This window comes from Dermacentor albipictus, chromosome 4 (genome assembly GCF_038994185.2).
Source record: "Dermacentor albipictus isolate Rhodes 1998 colony chromosome 4, USDA_Dalb.pri_finalv2, whole genome shotgun sequence".
NCBI classification, from domain to species: Eukaryota; Metazoa; Arthropoda; class Arachnida; order Ixodida; family Ixodidae; genus Dermacentor; species Dermacentor albipictus.
The window spans coordinates 36,033,325-36,058,354 of record NC_091824.1 but is presented as its reverse complement, the minus strand read 5'-3'; the positions used below and the strand labels follow the sequence as shown (position 1 = coordinate 36,058,354).

Genomic DNA, 25,030 nt, shown 5'->3' with positions numbered 1-25,030 from the left:
GAAGTGGTAAGGGAATACATCTACTTAGGACAGGTAGTGATTGCGGATCCGGATCATGAGACTGAAATAATCAGAAGAATAAGAATGGGCTGGGGTGCGTTTGGCAGGCATTCTCAGATCATGAATAGTAGGCTGCCATTATCCCTCAAGAGAAAAGTTTATAACAGCTGTGTCTTACCAGCACTCACGTACGGGGCAAAAACCTGGACGCTTACGAAAATGGTTCTACTTAAGTTGACGACGACGCAACGAGCTATGGAAAGAAGAGTGATACGTGTAACGTTAAGGGATAAGAAAAGAGCAGATTGAGTGAGGGAACAAACGCGAGTTAATGATATCTTAGTTGAAATCAAGAAAAAGAAATGGGCATGGGCAGGACACGTAATGAGGAGGGAAGATAACCGATGGTCATTAAGAGTTACGACATGGATTCCAAGGGAAGGGAAGCGTAGCAGGGGGCGGCAGAAAGTTAGGTGGCGGAGGAGATTAAGAAGTTTGCAGGGACAACATGGCCACAATTAGTACATGACCGGGGTAGTTGGAGAATTATGGGAGAGGCCTTTGCTCTGCAGTGGGCATAACCAGGCTGATGATGATGATGATGATGATGATGATGATGATGATGATGATGATGATGATGATGATGATGAAGATGAAATACACCTGGTAGTGAAGCTTCCATAGGAGCCCATACGTTCAAAACACGGCGGTGCATCGGCGGTTCATGGGGCTTAGCGCCATCTGTATGTGATGGGAACACTTCCGGCGGAAGAAAAAGTAATGTGACGCCATGTCTGTTAAAAGCAGAAGTGACGTCATTTTGTTTTCGAAGGCGCGAAATTTGTTTTGTTTGCCTGCTTTTGGAGCTATTTATTCAAATGCCCCGCCATTCGACATGATGGGCGTTGCAGGAAAAGCCAGCCATACGGTTGTCGAAATCGCACCCCTGCACAGAATATATTTTCTTTGAAGGCCGACGAATGCTTTAGGTGTAGAGTGCTGATCCTATCGTCGGACGCCAAGCTCGTCGGCCGGCTCAGTCGCATCAAAACAACTATACAATTATCTGGCGGTCGTAACTCACTACTTTTGACTGAACAGATTAAGAAGCGATGAAGCTACCCGCGTCACCAAATTCAGACAAACTTCGACAAGCAAGAAAACACAAACTGTGACGGGGGCGTATTTCAACAGGTGAACTTTACGAGTGCGCCTTTCTGCCCAATTTAAGACGTGCATTGCATTGCGAATGATAGTGGCATCAACGCCCTCTGTAACAATGGGCGCCGAAAACAAATGCATTTATTATTAATAATAATATTGAATAAACTTGTATTTTCTTAACTCGTAACGAATATATAAAATTGACCAGGAATATTATTTTTGTTGAATGAATCTAACTGTGTCTCGCTTGAATTAAAAAGCGCTTTTTTCTTTCGCAATGTTTGTTCCCTCCAAACATAGTCGCGTTTCAATCGGCGCTCCCGTAAACCCCCTTGCTGATGTCGGTGACAATCTGTACTGAACTGCTTTTCGCCCGAAGCTTCACGACCTATTTGGATCGACCTTGCTTGTCATCTGAACACATGGAGGCAAGTTACGTTGTACGATTATTTAGCATATACGTACGGCTAACACGGTTCTTGACGGGGGGCGTCTCTTGCGCATGCGCAAATGCTCAGAGTGCGTGCATGCGACAATACGCGCTTTCTTTCGCGGGACATCATGGAGGTTTACCTGCTTAATCCAGAATCTCCCCACTGGACAATGCGTCGCAACTGAACGGTGTCGATGACGACGATAATGACCAATGCATGAGCAACCCAACTGAGACAGGTTAAAGGTACACGCCTTCAAGCCTCGAAAGCCAGTGAAATAAATAAGACTTTCGGGATGGTCAGTGTGTTATTGGCTTATTTAGTGATTTTGCATATTTTTTCTAAAAGGAAGTAAAAACTTCATATATATATATATATATATATATATATATATATATGGATAAACGTTGAGCTTCGACAAGGTGGATTGTGATCGTGAAAGCGATGCATGTCGTATACGGGCCATGCACGTAGTCGAGGCTGATTACGTGAACCACTTCGCGCAGGCGACACGTCTCCGGTGTCCAGCTGCCCGCCATCACCTCTGGCCTGGTGTCACACCGCGGGCGACTCCGCCGCAGCCTCGGACAGCGACGGCGACTGCGGCCCTCCGCACGAAGGGAGCCCGCGACCGCCGAGCCTCGTCGGTGGGGACGAAGCGCGCCTGCTCGGACGTCCCGAGTGCGCCGACAAGCGCAGCGGCCACGCGGCCCACCACCAGGCGCAACACGGCCAAAGCCAGTCCCAGCACCACCACCACCAGCAGCAGCAGCAACACCACCACCAGCAGCAGCAGTGCCGGCGCCGGCGCACGGCATTTACCAGCGAGCAGCTGCTGGAGCTGGAGAAGGAGTTCCACTCCAAGAAGTACCTGTCCCTGACGGAGCGGTCGCAGATAGCGCACGCGCTGCAGCTCACCGAGGTGCAGGTGAAGATATGGTTCCAGAACCGGCGCGCCAAGTGGAAGCGCGTCAAGGCGGGCCTCACCGCAGGCCGCGGGCCTCAGCAGCACTCCGACGCGCCGCGCATCGTGGTGCCCATTCCGGTGCACGTGAACAGGGTGGCGCTGCGCAACCAGCAACAGCAGCAACAGGCCGAGCCAAAGGGACCGGGGTGAGCGGTGTGGCCTTTATTCTACTCCCTTGTCAGCATGAGCGCTGTGGCATTTATTCTACTCGCTTGGTAGTGTGAGCGGTGAAACGTTTATGCTACTACCTTGGCAGTGTGATCGCTGTGGCGTTTATGCTATATACTCCCTTGACAGTGTGAGCGGTGTAACGTTTATTCTACTCCCCCGGCATTGTGCGCGACCGAGTTTATTTGGATTTCTCGATGCCGCAAATTTTACTGCTTGATTGTCAATCAGTTTTGTTTCGCTATAGACGAATGTACTATGCATGGTGTGCGCCGAGAACAAGCATGTCTTACAGGCTTCTCAATATAGTTCTCGTGTCGCCATAGTTTCGATTTATATATCTTCAGACATCGATGAGGACAACGGTTATTGTCCAGCGTTGGAGAAAACAATGCGTTGGAGAATGGAGAACAAGATTACGTCAATGGGTGTATCCGATTGCATTTAAAAAGGAAGGAATGTCACAATCGTGTAGCGGTGCCGGTTGGGCTGGAAATCTTCTAAGCACGTACGCGTCTATTTGGATGTCTTTCGGCAACTTCGGTGAGTTCCTATTTGCAACACCTATGTTTTGCCAATGAGAGAAAGAGAAAAAAAGACAAGTCTGCAAGCTTCAACAGGAAAAGTCTGATTCGTTACCCTGTATAGGTAAAAATAGAAAAGGGATTTGAAGGGACAGATAGCGAGAATGATGGCTAGCAAGAGTGACTTTAGTGCACAAAAGTCTGAGGTGCCACACGTCAGCCTATTACAGTTTATCGATATCAGTCCCGTATACCACAGGAAGCAAACTGACAGTGAAGAGGGGGATATTGTTTTAATTGTAGCGTACTATGCACTTTGAAAGCACTGGCTGTCTATACCACATATATATATACGTCCGTTCTGACGGCTGTCTATGTATTATCTCTTGAGCAGACAGTACCCGGCTTGTCGGGGTCTCTAACGCTGTACACAGCACCTGGCTATGCGCAATACAACTTGTGCAAATAACGGCTGTCGGCCCATCCAATTAAAGAAGTAAATGACTTGGTAAATGCAGCATGTCTCTATAGCCGGTACAACAGGTTTTATTCACATCTTGGTAGCCCAGGTGGTAGGCAGATCAAGTCAGAACCCGCCGTGGTTGCTCAGTGGCTATGGTGTTGGGCTGCTGAGCACGAGGTCGCGGGATCGAATCCCGGCCACGGCGGCCGCATTTCGATGGGGGCGAAATGCGAAAACACCCGTGTGCTTAGATTTAGGTGCACGTTAAAGAACCCCAGGTGGTCAAAATTTCCGGAGTCCTCCACTACGGCGTGCCTCATAATCAGAATGTGGTTTTGGCACGTAAAACCCCAAATATTATTATTATTAGATCAAGTCAGAAGTATGTGAGTATAGGCGATGGTTCGTGGAACTCGTTGAGTTTCACGAAGCCAACCGAAGTGCGCAGCTGCTGCGTCTGTTTCTGCAAGAGGAACTGAAACAAACCTGTCAATGTTGTGCACAGAATGGCCGGGTTCATCAGCGCGATCGCGTCTAATACTGACACGACAGTGTACTGGCAGCCGCTGATAAAGTGCTTAGTGTCCCTGTTCTGTTACTCGATGGTGTAGCCGTTTTATTTGGGACACAAGTTGGTCATGAGATCAACAGCGCGTTGAACTTTGGATGCTTTGGAAGGCTTCATTCGAGCTGAAAGAAAGAGAGAAAAAGATCCAGCGATAAAGCGGCTTTTGAAGAGTAAGTTCGAAAGCCACTTGAAGTGCGGAAAGCTCCGATTCGTCGCACTTATCATACAGGATGTCTTGATCTGGATTTCAACAGACTTCGTTGCAATGACAACATCGTACCTTGCCGCGCCTGCCGTACAATTAGATCTAACAAAACCGTCAGTGTAAACATTGAGGCAGATGCTGTGTGTATAGAAACTGTAGCGTTGCTTGTTTAAACAATGCTCATGGCACTGGAACTGTACTTTTGTCGCCAGGAATATGGCAGGTGTATACCTAACTATTCCGATTTGCAACTGTTGCACTATCTTGCAAACACTGAATCGTTACGGCTGTACGGGCAAAAAAGTCGTTTTACTAGTGCTATACAGCCAAAACAAGCTGATCACACAAGTGCGTGACCGAAAAAAATGCGTATAGATATGCGCGTTTAAGTGTAAACAAAAAAGAGCACATTTGTATAAAAGACGATATGTAAACGTACGAAATAAAAAATTGACTGTCTAAACTTGCATCTTCAAGAAAAGTAAACAAAAGTAATCGATAACCTTCTAATAAGTTGGATAATTTAATTCATATGCAACTGAAAAGAGACCTAACATCGGCACACAAGTCAGCCAAATCGCTTGAAGAATGCTTCCATGTGAAATTGCAGCCGCGAAGGAAATTGAAATACATGCATAGAAAAGTAAAGGCTTGGCGTTAAGATAATGATTGCAGAGAAATACGTTACCTTCATTTCCTTTTGCTCTGTGTTTTGCTTTGAGATAAACAGCATAACGTCTTGTCAGCGACACAGACTAAAACATGAAAGCGTGCCTGACAATGCCACAAATTGCTGCTCCGCACATTTAGCCTCTGTTTAGCCAACAGGTGGTTTAAGCCGAATCAAGGAGCGACGCAGTCGCACCTCCACAACTGTCCCGGTCTCTGCGATGGTTGTATCGTCTCCAGCACTAAGCCGTACACGAGGTATACTTATATCAGACTAAACGACGTCTTTGCGCCAATTTTACATAATCTCGCAGACGCTCGGAAATATTTCACGCCACGAGACGAGCGTTACGGACCACCTCGTTACCAAGACAAATGTGCGCTATAAAGGAAGAAAAACATACAGAAACGCAGGAATCAATGCTTTGCGAACAGTGCAATTTGGCGTCCTTGGAAGCGCTTCCCTCGGCCCTCATTTACACGTCCGAGATCGCGTCCAAGGCGTCGACGTAATCGTTTGCTTATTAGCGGACGGGGCGAGGAAGCCAGCGGAAGTGGAGAGCACTAGGTGCGGAGTGCACCCACGGCAGCGTATACGCTGTACCACGGCCCAACTGCCCGAAAGCGCGCGCCTAGTCCAGTCCGGCCGTGGCGGCTACGCTAGACAGCTCGCATTATATACACGCCACAGTAGAATCCGCCTCACCACGCGCATACAGGCGCTGCTTGTCCAACAGGTATACGCCACGCACCTAAGTACCTCTAGCAGCGCGGATTATTATTCCAGCACCGGACGTGTTCGCCCGCCGCGCCGATTAGCGAATATATGACCGCGGCATCGGGCGGCGTGTCGTCCTGTTCGGGGCCGTCCCCGAAACCGGCCGATGTACACCGGACCCGCTCTCGGGGCGGCAGGCGAACGGCCCAAAGCGGTCTGGGTGGGGTGAAGTGGGAAGGGGGGGGGTCGCAGCAAGGGGTGGGCGCCTTGTAATTTGGCCGCGCGGCCGAGAGGCATTTAACACTCGGCCCGACAGCGGCCGTTTCTCTTTCCGGACCGGCAGCGAGGCTGTCGGCGCCTGTTTGCTTTCGGGCCAACAACACGCCCGAACCATTACCGGCGCTCGTCGCCCCGGGCGCTGCTGTCGAAGGAAACGAGCTGGCTGAGAAGTGGCGGGCCGCGCCGCGCGGCACCTCGTTGCCGGGCCATCACCCGAGACGTGATCCGAGCGGCCTTCTTCGTCTTGCTCGCCTCCCCCCTCGTCTCGTTGCCTTCTCGCTTTGGCATCTATGCGGGCGCGCTCGCTCGCTTCGAAGGCACTTCGTCGAGGTGACTGAATATACTGGAGCGCCAGTCTGCGGTAATGGGCCCTCTCTTCACGCCTCCCTTCCGCGTGCTCTTTGGCTTTACGCTGTTTGTGCCTCGTCGTTACATTCCGGTGTATACCTGGGGGAAAAAATAATGTTTACTCAGTATGTACATGCGGTGGTCTATATTGTTAGACGAGCGGGCGAACGAAAGAAATTTCTTTCGGTGAAGGTTCGCTTGCCCACTGCAGCACGGAGTAATATATGAACAAAAGAAATGTTCAATTCACCGTTTAGTGCGAGGTGGTGCGCAGGCATGGTACCGTATTGAAACTACGTAGGAACTAAGCGCGATTAATTTGTCTCTTATCTTTTTTTTTCTTTCGAGACATGTCATGAGCATTATGAACAGTTTCACGGTGGGGAGAGCCCGGGGAAAGTCGGGACCCCGCTTAATTTTCGCATGGTCAAGTCTTTGTCGGCTACCTTCGCAATAACTTAATATCAGTCTACACTTCTTCTCCTGGTGCTTTCTGCAGTCAGCCGCGAGTCTCATGTCAATCTCACGTTGCACTCACAGCCATGCGCACGGCTGCACAACTAATGCGCTATCTAGCACGGGTGCTGAAAAATGACAGCCTTCGTGGAACGCGCACTGAGTGTAACAGGAGTGAAGGATGGCTTCTATTGTCAAAGCCAGTGGGCGACATCCATCTGGCTGCACTGCAACATGCACTCCCACGCAAGGCGGAGCATGCAAATGCACCACCCACGACGCAGTCTGTTGAAGTCATGAAGCTAGCACCCGGCTTTAAATCTCTTCCACTGCTCCTCCCACGCCCTCTCCAGACGGAAATAAAAATCGTGGCACCGACATCAGCTCGTCTTGAGCGCGATGACGCTAAACCGCCACAGCCAGCGGCAACCTGTCAAGGGCACCATTAAATATAAGTACATGGATCAATCTTGGAGAGAGCAGAAGCTTGATGTGGGGAAGATGGTGTAACATACGTGAAGAAAAAACAGCGCGAAAAAGACGGGACTAAAAGAAGAGCATGTACAACGGACAGGCGCGAACTTATAAACAAAATTAAAGTTTAGTTCGAAGTTAGCGCCTCTCCGTTGTACATAATCTCGCTTTACTCCGCGTCTCTTTAGAACTGTTTTCTCTTCAAGTAGGAGACAGCGTAATATGCGACCAACCGGCGGCAACTTTCATTGCCTAAAATACTATGCTTATCAACATTCTGTAGCTGTGTTATAGAGTATAAATCGGTAATCTTTCGTGTTTACGAATTCTTCCTATGGGTATCTGTTACGGAAACAGCATGTTGTGTCTGCAGCGTCTCTTCGTGTTACGTGTACACTCACGCCACGATACTGCGATGAATGTCTTCTATATTGGCTCGCACACTATAGTGGCAAGGAATTCGGCAAAGCGCCCAAACGAAATGAATCTGGCTCGGCCGAAAACGTGTATGAGAAACAAACATGCCGGCCGCGAAGAAGCCAATTTCACCCACTGGCGTCCCGTGACTCGTCGCCGCATGCACGGAACACAGCGCGGGGTGCCCCCACAGCGCAAGCCACGACCGCGCGAGCTAGAAAAGACACGTGTAAGGCCATTGCGCTAACAACGCACGCTCGACATTCTACACGAACGTTCCCAACACCGCGTCCGAGCGGTGCAACCGCGGCCGAGCTATTTATTTATTTGCGCATTTTTTTTCACAGGCACGCTGCGCGCGGGGCAAGCTACCCGTGCGGCGGCGGCGACAGCCACCGCCGAGCCGACAGCGAAGCCGGCGGCGGCTAGGCCTAATCGGGCGGTCACGCGTGGACGCCTCCGGCTCGTTGCGAACACGCACGGCGGGTCATTTAGAAGCCGACAACGAGGTAGCGGGCCACCGCCTATCCGAAGGCGCGCGCGAAACGTTTTACTTTGCCGGCTGGGTGTGAGCGCGACGCGATTTTCGCGCTCCGGCATTGCTCGCTCGCCGCGTACCCCGCTGGACGCGGCCTACGCGAGCCGCACCGCTGATGGCCCATTGTGTGCGCGTCAGCGGCAGGCCGCAAAAAAAGGCGGCGACGACGACACCTCGCTCGGAGCTTGTATGCACCGCCGTGCACGAGCGCCGCTTTCCCATGAACTCGGCTGCTCGCTGCTTGCACCTCGCGTATATACAAACTGGCGACTTGCCGCTGCAGACGTGCGCGTTCGTCTCTCGCTGCCATTCCAGACCTGTGAGAACGAGGCGGTGGCGATGGCGTATTGATTTCGGCCGGCGACACCGATGGCCACTTGTAAAAGCATTTTGCTGAAGAGGCGCCGATCGGCGTAGCCGTTGACGCTGATGATGACTCATTCGCGGCGGGGCATAACGGAAGCAACGGCGCTGGTCGGCCGCCTTTATCGAGATCACACCGTTCCCACCGGTGCTTCTTTTATGGCTGACGAAGCCGGCGACCCCTGGCATGTGATGGATTTCGGGGCGGGCGTAACTGCCGAAGCGGTTAAATGGCATTCGGCAGTTCGTCCGAGCATGTGTAGGAGGCGATTCCCACGACATGGCGAAAGGGCCTTTTATAGAGCGTACAAGGAAGTATCACCGAACTTGCCACTACTATTTAAGGATGCGACTAAATCCTGCTGATTCCAGCTGCTTGTTCTTCGACGCAACTAAAGTCACATTGCTAACGGGTTATAAAGGAGTGCTCTTTCCTTGGTGCTCGCGGTCTACAGCCGCTATGGGATACCAGAGTGACATACGTGCTTAGGACTTCTGCGTGCTTACATTCGTGTTATCATTGATATAATACAGAACGGAACGCCCTTCGGAAACCCAGAACGATTGTTTCTCCATGCATGGATCTGCTTGTATTGGCCGCGAGATCGAGTGGAGTCGCCACCTGGCGGACACCGGCTGAAGCGTCATAGTGTAGATGGCGCGTCGCGCCGTCTGCTACTAAATTCTGCTAGCCGCTATTTCTTTACATGTGCGTGCGCGGCACACACATCCTTTAAATTCTGTTTGTTCTGTGGTTGTAGTTCTGTCATAAATGGTGGTATGTATTTTAATGCGATAGCGTTAAGAGCCCCTTGTCACAGAAAATCCGGCTTAGGTGTCCTGCGTGGCCGTCGCTCCGGCAAAGAGATTTTCGAACCACCCACACCCAGGCCCTCCGTGCGGTGCAAGGAAGGTACTGCACTAATTAAATTTCTCAAGCCAAAATGCGTAGAAAAATCGCAAAATACGACTTACACACTACCTGCAGACACGATAGCGTGGGATTATATTTTGACTATACGAGAAACGTAATTCTGTTACGCCGAAACTCAAAGAAACCCCAATTTCCGGCGTTTCTGCAAGTCATAGACGGGCCACGGCGTCCGCAATTCGCACGCACCGGCGCGCGAGTATCTCGGGGGCCACGGAGCGGCGCGCCAGGTTCCTTGTAATACCTCGGCCCCTTGCGTAGGCCGCATCGCGGCCCACGCAAGGGGCCGCGTTTCTATCAGAAAGCCTGCCTTCGTGCAAGCGTTCGCGGCTATCGTTTCCTGCTAAACATTAGGGTTACATATACTCCAGATGTCGGGAAGCGTGAGAAGCAGTCAGGGATCTTTGAATGCTATCGCGTTCCACTCTTTTTTTTTTACTTCCTTAGAGATGTCGGTGACAGTGGCCTAGCTTTAACAAAATAATAATAAATAATGATAAAATAATAAAGGCGAAGCTTAAGCGTCCTCCATTTTTTTTTGTTGACAATGTCGAGACTCATTTGGCTTGCGCTGAGTCTTTACGCTGCAATAATATCGCTTGGCAAACAGCATTTGGCGTGGCTTTAACCAAAGGAAGTGCTCGCTGCGATACCTGAGCGCAGCGCGCTAGCGATTCTTTGCACCGATGTGTTTAGCAATCTTTGTGATACCACGAAGTATCAACGAGGTTGCGTGAGATCACTTGGCAGTCATCATCATCATCATCAGCCTGGTTACGCCCACTGCAGGGCAAAGGCCTCTCCCATACTTCTCCAACAACCCCGGTCATGTAGTAATTGTGGTTGTGTCGTCCCTGCAAACTTCTTAATCTCATCCGCCCACCTAACTTTCTGCCGCCCCCTGCTACGCTTCCCTTCCCTGGGAATCCAGTCCGTAACCCTTAATGACCATTGGTTATCTTCCTTCCTAATTACATGTCCTGCCCATGCCCATTTCTTTTTCTTGATTTCAACTAAGCTGTCATTAACTCGCATTTGTTCCCTCACCCAATCTGCTCTTTTCTTATCCCTTAACGTTACACCCATCATTCTTCTTTCCATAGCTCGTTGCGTCGTCTTCAATTTAAGTAGAACCCTTTTCGTAAGCCTCCAGGTTTCTGCCCCGTAGGTGAGTACTGGCAGTAGGAAAATATATCTCAAGGGTCCATATGATGCCGAAGTAGACGATTGCATGACTGTGATTGTTATTGTCGTTAGCGGTTACACAACTAGTCTTAGTTGTTTCTGATGTGCTCTTTTATTACGTGGATATTGACACGTGTACTTGTCTTTATCGGGCGACACGTTTCACCGCCTAACAAATGTTATCGCACAGCGCAGGACGCGCCTGCATCTATCGGAAGTTTCTGGAATCTTATCGATGCTTCCATCCGCTGTCTGTGACCGAACCTTGCGTGATCTGATTGCATGTGTGCGCGACGCGAATAATGTAGAACTTTGTAGAAGGCACGCGGCTACCAGTGATTACTCTGGAACATTCGACGACTGATGTACAAAAGCCGACGCGCCTTTGACCCGCTCATAAGATTTTCGACGATCGCCGACCGTGTTCGCCGCTATTGTTGTGCTATAAGTGTAGCCTGCTTTTGTGGGCACAGGTTCGCCCAATAAAAGATAGTTTTGTCTTTCCCGCTATTGCTACTGTGTTCTTCAACGTCTCCACCACGTGACAATATGCTACTACGCAGAAATAATTCCGCCTCGGAAGTCAGTTGTCGCATTTTGGCACTTTTAGTATCTGCTACAATAGAGAAGCGGAAAGAAAGTATCGCAAGAGGATCGTGTGTAACATTGCAGTCGTTAGACACAACACGTCGTAAAGCTCAGTTGCTGGCGGTTAATGTAATGCGCTCTTTAGCTTGGTGTTATTAGCTTGACGGGAGGGTGCAGCCATTATTTTCACAAACAAGAAAACAACTCAATATGGTTGGCTCCTAAAATGATATAAAATTATTCGCACCATTCTTATGAATGTGAGGGTACGTGAATAGTGCCCTCGCACAATTATCATCCTTCGATGTAATCTTGAAAGACACCCTCGTGATAAAATGCTGTTCTTCCTGCTACCACGCAATAAACAAAACAAAAAAGAAACAAGAAGATACCGCTTGTAAAACTACACGGCAATCTTGCCACTGCGCCGTCACTCATAGTGCCGTGCCTTGTTTTACTGAAGTTAGTAACTATCTTTATTTGACAGCCAATCCAAAAAGAAGTAAAATGCACTTACGTATGCATACAAGCGGTGAAGTAAATTTCACGAGCTGCTTTAACTTCACCGTACAGGAAATCGCGCATTTTTATAACCAGTGCGATAATACTAGAAGCTTGAGTTTCCCAACAGCTACAGTGCAAACAGAATAGGATGAACGGTAGCTCAATTCAATTATAGGGTTTTGCGTGCCGAAACCACGATCTGATTATGATGCACGCCGTAGAGGGAGACTCCTGAAATTTGGAGTACCTGGGGTTCCTTAACGTGCACCTAAATCTAAGTACACGGGTGTTTTCGCATTTTGCCCCCATCAAAATCTGTCCACCGTAGCCGATGAACGGAAGGTGAACAGCAACGAAAAGCACGATGCATGTACCGGGACTGAAACTGCGTTGTGCGCTCCTTTGGTTTGTAGTAGAAATGTTCCGTAACAGTTCACTGCAGCCAGCGCGTTTCATTACCAAACAGTTGGCCGTAATCGCTCACAGCGACGCGTCGCCATGTACGTTTCAATCCCTGTCGCCGACCGCCCATCCACGCTAACGACGGTGCTGCCACCTATAGCCCGATTTCGCGGCCAACACGTGGCACCCATCGACAGGCGGCGTTGCGAAAGCGCAGCGCTGATTCGCTGATATGGCTCAGTCGAGTGTCGCACCATATACGGCCAGCCATTACTACGCAAGAGCGTTTGCATTCTTTACCATTTCATTAATGGACTGGGGTGGCGTTGTTTGCGCCAATAAGTGGTGTTAATCACTGATTTTCACCTAAAATGAATTACCCTAATCGTAAGAATAGAAAAATAAAATAATGCAAGTTCATAAACATATAGCTGGAAGTGACAAGCACTTGACACAATGCAGTCAAACGATTTCATAACGACGCGCTCGGGGCCCCAAATAGCGTCGTTGTACAGGTCACTTCGTCCGCGCGCCGTACCGCTCCCATTATATATATAGCAGGCTGAGCACGTCCAGCAAAATAAAACATTCATTAAACATTCATTTGAGAGATGCACAAGACACCCCCATCATCATAGTGACAGACTCGCAGGCTGCCTGCCGGGCCTTCGCGCAAGGACTCGTGACTGCACACACACATCGAATTCTCTCCTCTGTCCCCCCTCCCAGTTTGCACAGGGTGCGTATCGTCTGGACTCCTGGACACGCCTCTCTCCATGGTAATGAACGCGTTAATGCGGTAGCCCGAGGTCTGACAGGCCGGGCACCATCGGAAGAGCTGTCCAACCCAGACGACGCACCGCCAGAGCCCCTACAGTACACTGACACGCTCGAGTACTACCGACAAAGTCGCCATAACTATCCCCCTTCTCATCCTTCGCTTAATAGAGCAGATGCCGCTGTCTGGCGGCAACTGCAGACCAATTCATTTCCTTGTCTCCACATGCTACATATCTTTCATCCCACCCTGTACCCTTCCTATTGTCCCCACTATGGGGCCAAACCCACGGTGTATCACTCCATATGGGAATGCCCTAACCCTTCAGGTGTTCCTCCTATACCCAACCCTACCCTTTCCTCTTGGGAGTCTGCGCTGCTCATCACAAGCCAGCAGGAACCGCAACGGCTGATCCAGCGGGCTCGCGAAGTCGCGCATGGCAATAGAGCCCTGGACTGAGGGTCCCACTCATCGAGGAAATTTTCTACTCGCTTTATGAAATAAATGTTTATTCTCTTTTCTCTTAGTGAAAGAAGTCGACAATCTTCTTTTGCACAATTCACCCGACAGAACGTGCGAGGTCGGCCATTATTATGGCATCAATGGATTAAGGTTGATTCTAGACACACCGAATGAACGGTGCCAGGTCACAACACGTACGTAAAAGTAAAAATTAATAGCGGAAAACAACAGCGTCACTTTGAGAGAAAATTTTGCCTTACCCGTGGGTCATCATCGATTCTACCGTGAAAAAAGAAACGAACAGATGTGCGAAAATTTGATGATGGTCCTAAAGGCCGCTTACGTTACGTGGCGTGGTTGTCATTGCGCTATCGACAGGGATTTTCGTCGCTCGGCGACGGTCACAGCTGAGCGACTGGGTTGCGCCAAGTTGGTCGCGCCGTCACGGACAGTCGCATGCGAACGGCATGATTTTCGGTGGGCTGTCAACAAATGCCAGTGTATACACTGGGGGAATTTTCTACCGATGTTAACTTTTACGCGTTGTGTCGGCGTCTCCGTAGATGCACTCTAAGCAGTTGCCATGGTGCAACTCTCTTACAAAGCCCAAAACATCCTACCTACTTCTTTAAATATATAGCAAGAATGCAGGTATTCGACAAGTTTGCGTGTTGGTTAATTGTTTGTTAGGCTTGGGTCACACGCAGCAAACTTGGCGCGACAGATGGAGACGCGGCGGCGCGATGATAATGTTCGCTTGCTGCTCGCTGCACAGGAAGCGAACAAAAGACCCGATTAAGATGGAAAATTGTGTGCCAATTGGTGAAGCTCCATGGTAGCTACCCCGCGACAGACGCGGAGAAGACGCAAAGAAGGGGATACAGTACGGCACTGTTGTGTCCGTATTGTGGCCCCTTCTTTTCCACTTGTCCGCGTCTGTCACGCTAGCTGTATACCTATCCATAAAGCGGCGGACTTCGGCGGATGTTGGTCGCGTTGCTGCAAGCGTATATACAATGAACGAACTACCAAGTAGCCTGGTGGGGTATTATTTCATTTTGATAATAGACTGATAACATGTGTAACTTATATCTAACATGTATGAGCAAAACGAGAACAAGGCAAAAGCAGGAGCCAACGTTTCGACAAGTGTACTTGTCTTTTTCAAACATGTATATGCGTTAATGATTTTTTCTATGTTACGCTCGGAAGATTTTTTCGTATCCGTAGGCGATACAAGCAGGCGCTGCCGCAGCTATGCTATAAAGCTGCGACTTACTTGTGAGTGTTATGAAATTAGTATGTTTCCTGCACCCTAGAATGAAAAAAAAAAGATCTTAAAAAATTATGCAGATCCCACGCACTATGGGAACCGATGTAAGCGAAGCTTTCTGTGCTGGGTGCTTTGACTGTCGATAATTAGTGGTGATGTTGACGGCTAAAGCTTAATTTCTTCAACGTTTAGGCTAATACGAGAGTGGGGAGTGGATGTTAGACGTTACGTTGCGTGCACCACTGCTGTTCGTCTCCGTAGTACACAGAACACACAGGGAGAGGGGTTCGCTTGAGGCGTTGTTGTGCGCCATATTTTATAACCTCTGAGAGAGTTGAGCGTTGTCATTGCCTCACATGGTACATCTCATTGTGACAGAAGTAATAAACTTGAATTGGATTATGGGGCTGTACGTGCCAAAACCACACTCGGATTAAGAGGCACGCCGTTGTGGCGGACTCCGGATCAATTCGGCACCGTGATGTCCTTTAACGTGTCCCAAAAGCTAAGTGCACGTGCGTTTTATATTCGCCCCCGTCTAAACGCGGCTGCCGCGATTGGGATCAAATACATGACCTCTAGCAATGCCATAGCCGCAAAGCTGACGCGGCGGGCACAGAAGTGTTGATTTGGCGGTAGACCACTCCCGTAGTGTCTCCTGGAACCCGCGGTGCGCTTTAATTATTGCGGCTCTGCTACTGCGCGCCCTGCATAAGTTGCCGGGTTGACATGTTTGCATGGCGTTTATTTTTCAGAAATAGCAGCAATGTACTTACCGAACCTAGAACTTAAGCTTATCCTATGTCCCCGCAACCGCTGTTGTATAGCAGTGGGGTTTCCTTGACTTCTCACGTCACCTCCCCGCTCTGTTGTATGGGAACTGCCTCTTCTCCTCACTCTCTTTATTCTCCTCTTCTCCTCTCCACAGTTCTATCTATGGCCTCGCACGTTGGTAGAAAGCAAAGCGCTGCAGTTTCTGCAATGCTTCTGAGAGGAGTCACAGCTGTCCAGCGGCTAATGTGGCGACGGCCACATTAGTCGCATAGAGCTCCAGAGCGTATTGTGCACATTCGACGTGGTGGGGTGAAAACGAGTTTCTGCCGTGGCCTTTCCTCTCTTACTCGCGGCTGTCATCTATAGACCGTCTTTTTCATTGGCGCCACCATATTGCTACGCAGTGATGCCATCTGTGGGCAGTCGGCATGCTGGCTTCGGCGTCTAACTCAAGACGGCGGATTTCTGATGGCAGTTTTGACTCTTAAGGCACGTTCAATTGCATGCGCAACGCTTTTCCTGGGGATCTCTGTTTGCTACGATATTTCTGCGCTACCATTCTTGGCAAATCCTACGCAAGAACATGGCTCTCTGATGCACGCTGAACCTGCGGCTGCCCCGTATGATGAGCACCTTCCTTTGAAAAAAAAAAAAAAACTGCGGGTCATCTCTGTGCTGGCCAAAGGCGTTGGCGTAGTAGGCGGGTGATGTCGCTGCACTTTCTGAATGCACGTACATTGCAGTACGAGCGTAATACATACAGCGCTGGCAGCAATCGTGGTCCTGTCGCCAGAGAAGACATCGCTGCACCTATTTTCATCGAGGATCCCGCCACACCCGTCGGTTGCGTGGTCACATCTGTAGCAGACGATTGGCATTCTCAGGCAAAATATTGGTTTGATTGGTTTGAAAAAGAAAAAGAAAAAAATCCTGTGCGTTTATTGCATTTCCGTTTTTATTTATAAGGTTACGAAATTTATAAAGCGTACGTATGATATTAAAAAATGGGTTTGTTAAGGCCACATTTTTCCAGCAGTCCCGATGACGTTGCGAGTGTAGCCAACCGGATCGCTCGCCCAACTGACATCGCTCAACCACGCTATGTAGCTTGGGAAGGGCCGCATATCTCCCCCAATTTCTCTCGCTAAATGTACAAGGCTGTGGAGGTGCCCTCGCACGAGAAGCAGTAACGGCGCTGCACTTTTCTCATTTTCCACTAAAATAACTATGCACAATTTACCGAAAAAAAAAACGGTTATCGTCGTCCTTCTCGAAAAAGAAAGAGAAAGCGCGTTAACACCGCGGTGCGACCTTGCATAGTCACGCCGCACGTTTATAGATATATAAACGTTGATGTCGCATGCATGGACCATGCGCTAGACCCTGTGGAAGACCGCCCGAGGCTTGCGTTGGCGGTTACGCAAATTTGACGTCAGGAGATTGGAATAAAAACATATTGGAATAGTTTTACGTTATACGGCCCCTGTCATGAGAAACGGAGCGCTTGCCCAAGCCAGCATGCCGACTGCCCATAGATGGCGCCACTGCGTAGCAATATGGTGGCGCCCATGAAGAAACGGTCTGTATCCCCGGAACACTCTCTGAGCAGCACGAAGGCGCGTCTTCTCGCGTATCTGTCATTTATTATTTACCCGCGCACTATAAACGTTCCTCCGCTTTTCACACATCGTACCTATGACAGACAGACAGAGACGGACACACAGACAGACAGACAGACAGATAGATAGATAGATAGATAGATAGATAGATAGATAGATAGATAGATAGATAGATAGATAGATAGATAGATAGATAGATAGATAGATAGATAGATAGATAGATAGATAGATAGATAGATGATACCCCATTGTATAGAGATACGACGTTTTGTTGGTCGAAGGGTGTGTGTTTAACGGGTTCGGGGGGCAGGGGAGAGGAGAGCTGAGAGCGGTTGCGAATCGCGATAAAATAAAATTTGTGTCGTGCAGTATTTCTTCGTGCACTAAGAGATTTGTTTGGTCACCCCTCTCTACAAGTACGAACCGCTGCCCTGCCTCGCCCGGACCTCTCTTGATTAACTACAACTTTTAGGTAGTAATCTCCTCCTCGTGGCGGCTAACTCGGAATGTCTCTGAGATATATGTGCTTTATTTGTCCGCTTACAGTTTATTTAGGCCATTACACATTACTAATCCGCGCTCAATCATTTCTTCTTAATTTGGGTAAAGCAGCAGCAAATATGTGATTTGGCAAACTTGCACTGTTAGCGGGAACACGAGAGTCTGTGGCAGCGCTCCGCAAAGCGCCACCACAGGCGCCCTGTGAAGTCTTGGCAAACGACTCACGATAGCAGACGACTTGCTGGGCTTCTCGTCAATAGCTTTGATTACGCCTGCACCGCAAGTGTTCATAAGGCGCCCGTGATGGGGCACTCTGCGGAGCGATTGCCTTCTGCTTCGCGTTCCCACTAGCAGTGGCCGCACCTGTACTTCAAAAAAAAAAAAAAAAAGAAGAAGAAGTTCAGGGCAGCTCCATCCCTCGGCGGAAGTGGTTACAACGGTTGAACGGCACACTGTAGTAAATATTGAATGAAAATTTTGTAACCAATTCACTGTCAGTGTCTATATCGAAAGAAATAACGGAGGAGCACTGTTTAAGCGCAATTAGTTCTTTAGACTAAGGGTGGCGCGCGGCTCCGCTTGAGTCGATGAACAGTTAGAACGGAGTCGATGAAGGCAGTCGACGACCGAGCGCACGCGTTCTTGGTCGCCCGATAGCATTCGATAGACGCGAATGTAAAACGTCAAAGTAGTTGCGCAATGATTTTTTGTACTGCTGAAGCTTAGCTTCGATGTACACTAAACACCTTTATAGTGCGTCTGTGAATATGTGCAGGGAATCGAATAACCAAGCTGTTTACGGTGTCATGATTGAATAAACTTGATTAGCAGGCCAACAACTAAAAAAAAAGCTGCACAGAATGTGAAAAATACCTATTGTCCCTAGAGGACTTCCCATCCGCTTTCTTTCTAGTGTCCCACTGCATACAAATAACGATGAATTCGCATCAGCCAGGCCGAAAGTATGGTGCATTTGACATACAACAATTAATTGTATCTCACATTACTCTACTAATGACAAAGGGATGACCGGCGTCGCCGTTCCACCCTATTGCGTGCATGAAAAGGACCGGCGAAAAAAAGTCACAATCGCGGTGGTTTATTGTACCGCCCAAATTTATAGGGACAGGGAGAGCGTTCGCGCACGGATCCCCATTCGCTGGCGCACGAATTTCGCGAGCTGCTCTGCCTTCGAACACGCGCGGCGCACCTCAGAGGTGTTGCCCATCATCTCGGCTTTCGCGTAGGTGCGCGCGACGACCGACAGCCTCGCGTGCCTCGCATGTAATGCGGGGCAAACAGCGCCTGATGCATGCATACGAGCGAGGCAGGCAGAACGCCAGCGGCGCACGCACGTCGGCGTCTTTCTCTCTCTATTTCTCTCTCTCGCCCGCCGCACTTCTTCCCCCTTGCCTCTCCCCTCCCCCCCAGGTGCTCTTTCTCTCCCCCTACTTTCATTCCCTACCCCCTGTGCAGCGCGGTTGAGGTGTCCTCTGCTGAAAGACAGTTACTGCGCTGCACTTTACCCCAACCTTTCCTTCCCATCAAGAATCTCCTTCTCTCTCTCTCTCCCCCCCGCCTCCTTTCCCAGGTGCGCGCCCACTCTTCGTCCCCCCCTAGCCCGGGGCGGCATGGGGGCCAACCCCAACGGTTGTCATTACAAAAAAATCTCTCCGGATCTGCACTTTGCGAGCGCCGAGCTGGCCGCGTGCATGCTGGCGGTCATTCAGCGTCGTGCGCCGGCGTGCTCGGCGCGATCGGCCCGCCTGATAAGACGGGGCAAAGCGGCGGCCGATCGTTTTTTCCATAGAGAGCGGCGAGGCGCGTTGCGCGAGAGCGTGAACGTGCTCCTAAGTGTAGCGCCTCGTCGGGGCGGCGTGTCTCTCTTCAAAGGCCGCCTTTTGCACAACTTCCATCACCGCCTCGGCCCTTGTAGCTGATCGCCCTTCTCCTCCTTCCACTGCTGGCCCTCCTCGTTGCTGCCATGTGGACGTCTTTTTGGCTGTTTAGTTGCGGAGCTCGAAGACTCGCAGCTGCGAGATCGTCGGCGCCTTTCCGGTCACCCCGCGCACCGAAAGGCAGCGCGATTACCGCAGAAATCGTAAAGGCTGTTTCAATTTTCCATCGGCGTGCACAACGTACCTTGCAAACGGGGCGAGGTATGCATCCGTGCGAAAAAAAGAAAAAAAGAACTCGAGGTGGGGCGGTATTCTGGTATGTCTCACTTTCGGAGGTACTAAATTTTCAATGCGACTTGATTAGCTCCCATCCGGCGGAAAGGATGTGACGAAGGGAGTGGCCCGCCTGTACGCCCTAAACGTCCCATTCGCAGCGCCGGGTTCTCGAATGCACTGAAATGGTTAACGCATAGTTTCACTGTGGTGTTACGCTGGTCGCTAAACGTCATGCAAAATTGAAAGTACCCTCGAATAAAATTGGGGCAGCTTCGCACTACTGGCGCGAAGACTGGGCAAACAGCGAAGCTGGCGGCCCCACCTAGGTTATTCTTGGTTCGGCTAAGTTTATGCTGTAGGGGTTGGAGGTCGGGACGTCGGGATGAAAACCCAAACTTGGGAGGGATTTATTCTACATTTTGTACAGGGAGGTGAGCGTCAATTAACAGACGTACAGTCATTACGGGCCGACAGCAACTCGGACGCTGCGGCCCGCGGCAAGAAGTTCGAGAGAGGTGAATCAGGGAATCAGGGCATGTCCCAGAATGCTCAGGTCTCTCTGGAAGGCTTCTTATAAACCCTTCGAGCACTGCAAGTCACGTCATGTTTGACCATTGGGAGAGTCCACTCCAATGACGCCACTTTCAGCCAATGGTAGGCGCCCGTGTCGTGGTGTCACACCTGGCGGCTTGCTGCGGTCTTGCCTCGCAGACTGGCAATGCACTTCGAACGAGGAGAAGGGGAGGGCTGCACCTGCTCCATTGTCGGATGCCCACCTGCTAATCCCGGCGGCGCACGAACTTGTTGGCTTAAACTTGTTTGCTCGGCCGCTTCTCTGGAATGCACTTTCCTGCTTCTGCATTCCTCAATTAGCTGTGCTGCCATCCGATGTGGTCTGGGGAACTCGAAGTAATCGCAGGAAACAGGTCCATATCTAACAGCTCGTCCTCGCCCCGGTAGTTCTGAATGGCCGGTGAACTCAATTCGCTGGCCATGAGGAACGCTGATAGAAGCTTCGGGTACTGGGGTCGAGCCTCGTTTGACAACCCTCGGGATCCTGGGCCCTGGAAAACAAACGTCAAACAAACCAAACAACACAGCGCTGCCCCACGTGTAAGCGCAGGCTCTTCACCCCCGACTCGCCAGGCTATTACTGACTCAAAATGAACCCTGATCTTTTAGTTCCCCAATTTTGACAACAGTTCCAACCACCCTTCCAAACAGCTATCCATTTCTCCTCGATTGCCGACAAGACCAGAGTACTATTGTTGTTGCAAAACAAAAGGGTCGCTGACGATGCAAACAACAAATGAAAACAGCCGAACATAACTTAAGTGGCCTAACTACACGAACAGCATGTTTCCAATCTATCGCAGTGGCGTACTTATCGCACGTATTGGTGCCACTGAACAATCTGGTCAACCTCACAAGTACGTAATCACAAGTGCACCAGCCTTGTGGTCACTAAACAGAACGCGTACTTGCATTGTAGGCAAACTCTTCATTACGCTTACTCACGTTTCTTTCCTGAAAGTCCTGCAGGACACGTGACGTAAACGAACAATTAAACTTGCGGGACTTACACACTCCGCAGAACCCTTAAAATGATGCGTCTTCTACTAACTCTTTCCACGCACGTTCACTAAAGAAGTCAGAATACGGCTGCCCTCAACACACACTAGCAACCCAGTCACAAATCTGCTTCCTTCCGTCCACACAGGACACGCGCGAACTGGAACTAAGAACGCTTCTCCGTGCAAATCATGCACTCACTGAAAATCTACGCGCTTAACCTTAGAAAATTCAAAAACACTTAAAAAGAACGAAGGTTAAATAACACACACGCGCGTTACGATAGGCCTCTCAACAATAACCTTGACCCTCAGGTTACTCACACACACAAAAAAAAGCCTATCTACTTATTAATGAGCATCTCGCGAGACTACATGTTTACACAAACGCGTCTTTCAAATCTCGGAGCTTTCTCAAACCAAAACATAAACAAAGCTCAAACTTTACACATTGAAAGAAACTCTAGTCTCAAATCGCGAAATTTTCCGATGCTCAAAATAAAAAACAACATAACACATTCCATTTCTACGGAAGGGCTCTTCGCCTCCCTTTCCAAACGCTTATGTCTGACTCATACTCTGAGCCGTCCTCGCGGTGGTCGCGGCTTGAAAGCTACTCTGGCTGCCGAGAGACAACAAAAGGGCTGACTAACTATCAGCTCCCCCAAGACGTTACGGTCTCCTGCCAATTTGCGTCCTCGCGCCCCGCTTTCAACACAAACTCGATTGACCGCGTCGCTACTCCCCACCTGGTCTCGTCCTGCCACCTTGCGTTTCTTCGAACTGCACGCTGAGCTATGAAAAGAACTACGGAACGACGAGGAGATTAACAGCCTCGTGCCCTTTGTCCGCGTCCGTGCAGAGCATTCTTCGCGGTGCCCCTTTGACCGGTGGCTCGACCATTTTGGATGCGTCAACATCGTCCTAGACGACCGCACCTTCTTCCTCGCGCCCTGCCCTTTTGGGTTTCTCGCCATCTTTGGCGGCGCTACATTAATTACCGACTTTCGGTCTTTACCGCGCTTCTTTTTACGGCGCTTTCTCCTTGCACTCGCCTTCATGTCGCCTTCTCGTGCCTCGTGCTGGCCGGTACACATTTCGTCGGCCCGGATCGGTCTCTTACCCGCACAGTCTGAGTGATTCTCACTTAAATCTACTCTCTCTCTGCCTCGACTGGCGGACAGCTCAACCGACTCTGGCACAATGCAGCAGGCTTTACTCGAGTAAGACAACTCGCACTCTTGCGAACTGCCCTCTACTACATTGCCCAGCTCACGCTGTGCATCGGCACACAGCCCGTCGGTATCGATCGCTGTCTCACGCGCACAGTCCGAATGATTAACAACTGAATCATCCCTATCTAGGCCATCTAGACTGGCGGAGAGCCGCACCGATCCCTGAACAATGCAGTTGTATTCTCTTGAGCTACTCAGCTCGCAATCCTGAGAATTACCCTCAACTGCATCGCTCAGCTCGCACTTCACTTCTGCACGCACATCTGGCTCTACATGGGTGCTCGCTTCTGTCGGGTCAGAAGTACCTGTTCTGTGCGCGTCGCGAATGCATGGCCAGACTTTTCTTTCAAGAGGGAAGCGGGCCTCCCTTACCTTTATGGCTTTCTCTTTCACTGGCCCCCCGCGGACTCCAAGCTGTGCGCGAGAGAAAGGACCCCGCTCCCTCCGTTCGGTTCCTGAAAGAAACCCAGTGACGACGCTTCGGGGTGGTCGGCTGTTGTTTTCCGTGCCTGGGGGCGGCGACGGGGATGGAAACCACAGTTGGAAAAGCGCGGGACGGGCAGACTCGCCCCACCAGCCCTAGAGACCGGACCACTTTTTTACGGGGCTAAAACTGAACGTTTTGTGTATTTTTAACTTGCTTTTTTGACCTTCTCAGTGTAATTAAAGTTTGTTTTAAATGTTCAACTGCGTTCGACCCGTTATCTAGCTGGACAGCGGACGCTTTGATCCCGTCAAGTGCGATCCGCGAGGCCAGCATAGTAAAAAAGTGAAGTCGACTGCCATCGGCCGCCAACTCAACATCCGCTGCAGTGGAATACGTCGCACGGCAAGACCTCCGGTTTGACCATGACATCCGCCTACTGCAAGGACACGGCATCGCCTACAAGTTGAGCAGCTGACGGCACACAGGGCAACGACAAGGTGGGCTCGTTTCAAATTTCATCGCGCAGCTTAGCAGGCTTCACGGCATACGTCCGCTTTGAGTGAGATACGTCGTGAAGCACGCACGCCAAAATGGATCAGGACAAGCTGACGCCTGAAACGTCTCAAATTATCACAGCAGAGCATGAAGCTTCCACGGCAAATATTCGACCACAACGAGCAACTACGTTTTCCATGAAAGGTAAAGAAACGTATGAAACGAGTCGCGAAGAGCACTGCCGGAGAATGGACGCTGCCTGGAAGAACGTGGAGACAGCTATTTTCAAAGTGTCATGTGCAAAAGAGGAAGACGTTAACAACGCCGCAACGCAGCTTCGCGCAAGCTATGAGCGCTACGAGCACGTCGCCGCCAGATACGCTACCTTCCTCGCCAAAACAAGCAGATCTGAAGCCCAGCAGGAATTAGAACTTCAAAAAGCAATCGACGCAGATCGTTATGTGACTGTAAGCGACAAATTACGTGAGGCTACAGAACGAGAACGCGACCGCTTACAAGAGGTAATGTCGCAGCACTCTCTATCGGCCCACTCAAGCGTTTCTTCGAGGTCACGACGATCGGGCTCGTCAACAATCAGCCTAGCCGCCGTACAAGCACGCGCACAAGCTGAAGCCGTCCGGGCCAGAGCAGAGTTTGGTCGCAGAGAGGCCGCGATGCGTATTGAGAAGGCAAGGATAGAGGCTGAATTGGATATTTTGCAGCATGAAAAAGAAGCGGCAGCTGCAAACGCACAGGCGAATGCGCTCGAGGCAGCCGTGGAGCAGGATGGCGGGGAGCGCATGCGCACGCTCCCTCCTGTGGACCGAACGCTGCAGACTAGGAGTTATATCGATGAACAGCAAGCCCTACGCAACTCTGCGCTCGTGTTTACTGAGGAGGCCGTTACCAACTCAAGCGACGACGTAAACAATGCTCGCACGTCGCCGAGGGCCAACACAGCTGCGAATAATTCGATGTGTCTGCGAGCTGATGAACGTCCACCTGACTACGATGCTGCGCCTAACAACCCAAGTTGTAAGCATGCTGGAGCCACGAGTCGTCTTATGAACTTACGAGTTGGTCCGCAGCCGCTTGTGCACGCCACGACACACAACAGTTCAAGCTCAGAGCTAGCCGATGTCCTCAAATTCCTGTGCCGCAAAGACCTTGTTTCAAGCGGTCTTATCAAGTTTGATGATCGACCTGAGAACTTTCGCGCTTGGAAATCATCGTTCAAAGGTGTCGTCAGAGATCTAGGTCTTTCTGCCCAAGAAGAGCTGGACCTTCTCATCAAATGGCTCGGCCCTGAATCGTCAAATCAGGCTCGGAGATTGAAATCGGTGCACGTGAATGACT

At 50.3% G+C, this 25,030-nt stretch overlaps 1 protein-coding gene across 1 annotated transcript in view; it reads left to right on the top strand.

Moving 5' to 3' along the window:
* unpg (homeobox protein unplugged) overlaps positions 1–25,030 on the top strand; it is a 73,168-nt gene that overhangs the window by 22,618 nt on the left and 25,520 nt on the right. Inside the window, exon 2 of the mRNA XM_070536889.1 lies at positions 2,105–2,711. Within this exon, the coding sequence (XP_070392990.1) occupies positions 2,105–2,711 (607 nt within the window). The remainder of the gene's footprint in view (positions 1–2,104; positions 2,712–25,030) is intronic.